Source organism: Oncorhynchus kisutch, linkage group LG9 (assembly GCF_002021735.2).
Source record: "Oncorhynchus kisutch isolate 150728-3 linkage group LG9, Okis_V2, whole genome shotgun sequence".
NCBI classification, from domain to species: Eukaryota; Metazoa; Chordata; class Actinopteri; order Salmoniformes; family Salmonidae; genus Oncorhynchus; species Oncorhynchus kisutch.
Genome location: NC_034182.2, coordinates 37,579,984 through 37,586,249, shown reverse-complemented (window position 1 = coordinate 37,586,249; position 6,266 = coordinate 37,579,984). Strand labels below are relative to the sequence as shown.

At 47.9% G+C, this 6,266-nt stretch overlaps 2 protein-coding genes across 2 annotated transcripts; both read right to left on the bottom strand.

Annotated features, from left to right (window-relative positions):
• Window positions 1-1,053: 1,053 nt before the first annotated feature.
• On the bottom strand, window positions 1,054-2,424 carry LOC116375236 (histidine-rich glycoprotein-like). Its single transcript, XM_031831381.1, has 2 exons — window positions 2,398-2,424; window positions 1,054-2,220 (listed from the first exon to the last, which is right to left on the bottom strand). The coding sequence occupies exons 1-2, from the start codon at window positions 2,422-2,424 to the stop codon at window positions 1,054-1,056; spliced, it is 1,194 nt and encodes a 397-aa protein (XP_031687241.1).
• Window positions 2,425-2,763: 339 nt separating this feature from the next.
• LOC116375229 (macrophage mannose receptor 1-like) lies at window positions 2,764-4,955 on the bottom strand. Its single transcript, XM_031831373.1, has 2 exons — window positions 4,585-4,955; window positions 2,764-3,171 (listed from the first exon to the last, which is right to left on the bottom strand). The coding sequence occupies exons 1-2, from the start codon at window positions 4,835-4,837 to the stop codon at window positions 2,861-2,863; spliced, it is 564 nt and encodes a 187-aa protein (XP_031687233.1). The 5' UTR covers window positions 4,838-4,955; the 3' UTR covers window positions 2,764-2,860.
• Window positions 4,956-6,266: the final 1,311 nt, after the last annotated feature.

Here is a 6,266-nt window from a genome sequence, read left to right as displayed (position 1 = left end):
ACCATGCCCCAGGACTACCTGACATGATGACTCCTTGCTGTCCCCAGTCCATCTGATTGTGCTGCTGCTCCAGTTTCAACTGTTCTGCCTTATTATTATACGACCATGCTGGTCATTTATGAACATTTGAACATCTTGGCCATGGTCTGTTATAATCTCCACCCGGCACAGCCAGAAGAGGACTGGCCACCCCACATAGCCTGGTTCCTCTTTCTGCTCCAGTTGCTCCAGTTTCAACTGTTCTGCCTTATTATTATACGACCATGCTGGTCATTTATGAACATTTGAACATCTTGGCCATGGTCTGTTATAATCTCCACCCGGCACAGCCAGAAGAGGACTGGCCACCCCACATAGCCTGGTTCCTCTCTAGGTTTCTTCCTAGGTTTTGGCCTTTCTAGGGATTTTTTCCGAGCCACCGTGTTTCTACACCTGCATTGCTTGCTGTTTGGGGTTTTAGGCTGGGTTTCTGTACAGCACTTTGAGATATCAGCTGATGTACGAAGGGCTATATAAATAAATGTGATTTGATTTGAGTAAACATGGAACAAGACAGGAACAGCGTGAGCACACTGGTATACAAAGACAGACGACAATCAATGCTGAAGCAGGGAACAGAGCAGGGGAACAGACAGATATAGGGGAGATGACAGAGGTGATTAAGTCCAGGTGAGTCCAATAATCGCTGATTGCTCGTGACGGGGGAAGGCAGGTGTGAGTAATGCTGGGGATACTGGCGACCCTCAAGCGCCAGAGGGGAAGAGCAGGAGCAGGCGTGACAATTTCACACATGTACGAGTGTGTGAATTGGAAATGTGTTTTTGCTAATTCCACTCTCCCTGAGACACCTTCGGAGAGTGGGGTCACAGCCAGGATAAAACATCATCCACACCAGACTAAGACCCAAATCAGAGAGGAGGTCATTCACAACAGACTAGGACCCAGATCAGAAAGGAGGTCATCCACCAACAGACTAGGACCCAGACCAGAGAAGAGGTCATCTACAACAGACTAGGATCCAGACCAGAGAGGTGATCTGTAGAGTTTGCATCATTACTGAGTTGGTTCTTCATGAACAGGGGGAAACTGACCTCTTGTAAGATGGCGTCCTGAACAGCAGGATCTCTGAGGTTCAGATTTTGATCCTTTGGGGTCATCTTCACTCTCACCACCTGTCTCTTCAGTTGAGCTTTCTTGGTTGTGGGCATGGGGGTAGTCATGGTCGTGGGCAGGGGGGTAGTTGTGGTCATGGGCAGGGGGGTAGTCGTGGTCGTGGGCAGGGGGGTAGTCGTGGTCATGGGCAGGGGGGTAGTCGTGGTCGTGGGCAGGGGGGTAGTCGTGGTCTTGGGCAGGGGGGTAGTCGTTGTCGTGGGCAGGGGGGTAGTCGTGGTCGTGGGCAGGGGGGTAGTCGTGGTCGTGGGCAGGGGGGTAGTCATGGTCGTGGGCAGGGGGGTAGTCATGGTCGTGGGCAGGGGGATAGTCATGGTCGTGAGCAGGGGGGTAGTCATGGTGGTGGGCAGGGGGGTAGTTATGGTGGTGGGCAGGGGGGTAGTCGTGGTTGTGGGCAGGGGGGTAGTCGTGGTTGTGGGCAGGGGGGTAGTCGTGGTTGTGGGCAGGGGGGTAGTCGTGGTCGTGGGCAGGGGGATAGTCGTGGTCGTGAGCAGGGGGGTAGTCGTGGTGGTGGGCAGGGGGGTAGTCGTGGTGGTGGGCATGGGGGTAGTCGTGGTCATGAGCAGGGGGGTAGTCGTGGTCGTGGGCAGGGGGGTAGTCATGGTCGTGGGCATGGGGGTAGTTATGGTGGTGGGCAGGAGGGTAGTCGTGGTCGTGGGAAGGGGGGTAGTCGTGGTCGTGGGCATGGGGGTAGTTATGGTGGTGGGCAGGGGGGTAGTCGTGGTCGTGGGCATGGGGGTAGTTATGGTGGTGGGCAGGGGGGTAGTCGTGGTCGTGGGCAGGGGGGTAGTCATGGTTGTGGGCATGGGGGTAGTTATGGTGGTGGGCAGGGGGGTAGTTATGGTGGTGGGCAGGGGGGTAGTTATGGTGGTGGACAGGGGAGTAGTCGTGGTCGTGGGCAGGGGGGTAGTCGTGGTTGTGGGCAGGGGGGTAGTCGTGGTCAGGGGCAGGGGGATAGTCATGGTCGTGAGCAGGGGGGTAGTCGTGGTGGTGGGCAGGGGGGTAGTCGTGGTGGTGGGCATGGGGGTAGTCGTGGTCGTGAGCAGGGGGCTAGTCGTGGTCGTGGGCAGGGGGGTAGTCGTGGTCGTTGTAGTCATTGTGGTCTCCACAGCTATGCCAAGAAGAGAATAAAATCCCACAATGACAGTAGTGAATCACGGGGGCAACATTAGAGTTCTCCTGTCATCATAGTATCAGGTAGATCAGGTGGAGAAAACGGTAACTTACCGGAGCAGATGAAAGGAAAGGTGTCATCAGAGGGATGATTTCTCATTCTCGCATGTGTCACGAACCGGCTCAAAGCCCGTAACAAAGGGAGACAACGTGGAGATAAGGAGTAACAAAATATATATTTATTAACTAAAGCAACTAAGGAAAATATACAATGGTGTGTGTAATCAGTAATCAGTAGTGTAAGTGAATGTTTTGCATGCATGAATGTGATAATGCAGGGTGTTGAAAGGTGCCAAAGCAAACAAACAAAAGGCCACCAAGAACCACAACACAATCTACAAAGGTGTCTGCATGGAGAGAGTCTCTTCCATGAATGTGGAAGAGGTATATTTATCCTGGGAGACACATGGCCTAGGTGTTTCCCATGAAGCTGACGACCCTCCCAACTCCACCCATCGGCATCCTAATAAGGAAACAAGAACAAAGACAGAATACGGCAGACAGAGTGGGAGGATCGTCACACATGATTTGAAGAAGAAGGATTAGAATGCACGAGAGTGCAGTTGTATCTCTGTTCTGTTGAAAGCCATCCTGGCAACCAGTTTCTGAATGAGGAGTCACTCTGGTCTGACCATCTCCAGGAGTCTAGAAACAGACCGATCCACACAGGAAGTCCCCTCAGTGATATCTTCTTATTTATCTCTGTGTTCTCAGTCTGGTTTCTCACACTGACCAGGTCTGTGTGATACTGTCTGCAGTAACTCTGAGCATCTATCCAGGTCTTGTTCTCCTGAATTAAGACGTATGTTTGGTTGGTGACTTGTTTTCCTGCAAAAGTCAAATGTAATAATCAATACAAATATCCAGTGAAACATCATCTAATGATCATCTATAGTACATGGTGTCATTGATTTGATAACAGATCAATAACTGATTAACAACTTAAAGCTATCATGAGTCTATGTTTCAACTCAATGGCAGCCCCAGCACTTAGAACAGGCTTCATCATTAGTAGACACCATTCTATATACTTTCGGCCCGTCTTTGGACACTGTGCTATCTAACCTCCAAACAAGCTTCAATGCCATACAACACTCCTTCCGTGGCCTCCAACTGCTCTTAAACGCTAGTAAAACCAAATGCATGCTTTTCAACCGGTCGCTGCCTGCACCTGCATGCCCGACTAACATCACCACCCTGGATGGTTCCGACCTAGAATATGTGGACGTCTATAAGTACCTAGGTGTCTGGCTAGACTGCAAACTCTCCTTCCAGACTCATATCAAACATCTCCAATCGAAAATCAAATCAAGAGTCGGCTTTCTATTCCGCAACAAAGCCTCCTTCACTCAAGCCGCCAAGCTTACCCTAGTAAAACTGACTATCCTACCGATCCTCGACTTCGGCGATGTCATCTACAAAATGGCTTCCAACACTCTACTCAGCAAACTGGATGCAGTCTATCACAGTGCCATCCGTTTTGTCACTAAAGCACCTTATACCACCCACCACTGCGACTTGTATGCTCTAGTCGGCTGGCCCTCGCTACATATTCGTCGCCAGACCCACTGGCTCCAGGTCATCTACAAGTCTATGCTAGGTAAAGCTCCGCCTTATCTCAGCTCACTGGTCACGATGGCAACACCCATCCGTAGCACGCGCTCCAGCAGGTGTATCTCACTGATCATCCCTAAAGCCAACACCTCATTTGGCCGCCTTTCGTTCCAGTACTCTGCTGCCTGTGACTGGAACGAATTGCAAAAATCGCTGAAGTTGGAGACTTTTATCTCCCTCACCAACTTCAAACATCAGCTATCTGAGCAGCTAACCGATCGCTGCAGCTGTACATAGTCTATTGGTAAATAGCCCACCCTTTTCACCTACCTCATCCCCATACTGTTTTTATTTATTTACTTTTCTGCTCTTCTGCACACCAATATCTCTACCTGTACATGACCATCTGTTCTTTTATCACTCCAGTGTTATTCTGCAAAATTGTAATTATTTGCCTACCTCCTCATGCCTTTTGCACACATTGTATATAGACCCCCCCCTTTGTTTTCTACTGTGTTATTGACTTGTTAATTGTTTACTCCATGTGTAACTCTTTGTTGTATGCTCACACTGCTATGCTTTATCTTGGCCAGGTCGCAGTTGCAAATGAGAACTTGTTCTCAACTAGCCTACCTGGTTAAATAAAGGTGAAATAAAAAATAAAAAAAATAAAATGTAAACACTCACCATCATAACAGATGAAGTGATGCTGGTCATCACAGGAGGCGTTGTTCCACGACCCAGCTGTCCTCATAAAAACACAGTTGCCATTTTGGGGTGTCCCAGTGTCCCAGTTTCTGAACTCAGTCTCCCCCTCTCTGTAGAAACGTCTGTCTGCCAGAGACCAGTTCCACTTCATGGAGTCTCCCTTCTTCAGTCCGATCCAGAACCAGTAATTAGAACTACTGACACTGGTAATCAGCCTGTTCAGGTCCTCCATGTCATCTACTGTAGCCAGATCAGTGTAATGTGCTCTGCAGTAACTCTGGGCATCAGTCCAGGTCTTCTCTATGTTTATGACGTGATACTGACAAATAAGACACGAGGAAGGTGTGTAGAACCCTGCGAAGAGAATAATGATTCATGACAGACATTTTATCCAGCAACCACAATCATCTATGCATCTTTGCACGTGGTACACCAAATTGTGCAAGCAAACACACACACGTGTCACACACACGTACAAACACAATCACATCTAACTGACCTGAGATTAGGAGGGTGAGGTACAAAGAAGTTTCCATCAGTGTGAAATTCAATGGAAATATGGCTAAAGATGTGATCAGAGACTCCTACACTCAGTTTAGAGTTGTGTTCCAAGAGATTTCAAAAGGTACCAATTACATCTGAAATGTAACCAGAATAATTGAAAAAAAACTGGGTTACATTCATTTCTCTACATTAATGCTAAAAATATTATACATTTTAAACATGGCCTCACCTGTTGTTTGTAGGAAACTCTGTCTCGCTCCGTCTATCTTGCTCTCTCCAGATCTCTCTCTCCTTCTGTGTCTGTCTCCCTTGCTTGGTCCTATATACATCTTAAACTGATTCTCATTGATTTGAATTTGTTTTTCATATTCTGTTTCCAAACAGGGGTATGCAAAAAGGAGTAGACATTCTCATAAAGTTATTATCTTACTCAAACAAACAGATGGCACGTAACATCTATCACTATGGCAACAGGGTTGGACATAGCCAGGGAAACCAGCTGAGCGTTTTGTCAAAGTTCAGAAACAGGTATTTGTAGTTGTCCACAGTAGTGATGTTGGACAGGCGGGCAGGTGCAGGCAGCTGTCACACCCTGACCATAGTTTGCTTTGTATGTTTCTATGTTTTGTTTGGTCAGGGTGTGATCTGAGTGGGCATTCTATGTTGGATGTCTAGTTTGTCTGTTTCTGTGTTTGGCCTGATATGGTTCTCAATCAGAGGCAGGTGTTAGTCATTGTCTCTGATTGGTAGCCATATTTAGGTAGCCTGTTTTGTCATTGTGGGTTGTGGGTGATTGTCTATGTTCGTTGCTTGTGTTCAGCACAGTTCTCATTATAGCTTCACGGTCGTTATTCCTTTATTGTTTTGTATAGTTTGTATTCAGTGTTCAGTGCTTTCTTTAATTAAAAAATCATCATGAACACATACCAGGCTGCATTTTGGTCTGCTCCTTACGACGATCGTGACAGCAGCGATCGGTTGAAGAGCATGCATTTAGTTTTATTTGTATTTAGGCCACGGAAGGAGAGTTGTATGGCATTGAAGTTCGCCTGAAGGGTTGTTAACACAGTGTCCAAAGAAGGGCCAGAAGTATACAGAATGGTGTCGTCTGCGTAGAGGTGGATCAGAGACTCACCAGCAGCAAGAGCGACATCATT

Excerpts from the sequence above, each read along its gene's own strand:
- LOC116375236 (XM_031831381.1), bottom strand. The coding sequence starts at position 2,424 with ATGACACCTTTCCTTTCATCTGCTCCG. Across the intron at positions 2,221-2,397 it reads CTTTCCTTTCATCTGCTCCG|CCCCCTGCTCACGACCACGA; the intron begins GTAAGTTACCGT and ends GACCACGACTAG.
- LOC116375229 (XM_031831373.1), bottom strand. The coding sequence starts at position 4,837 with ATGGAGGACCTGAACAGGCTGATTACCAGTGTCAGTAGTTCTAATTAC. Across the intron at positions 3,172-4,584 it reads TCACTTCATCTGTTATGATG|GAAAACAAGTCACCAACCAA; the intron begins GTGAGTGTTTAC and ends TGACTTTTGCAG.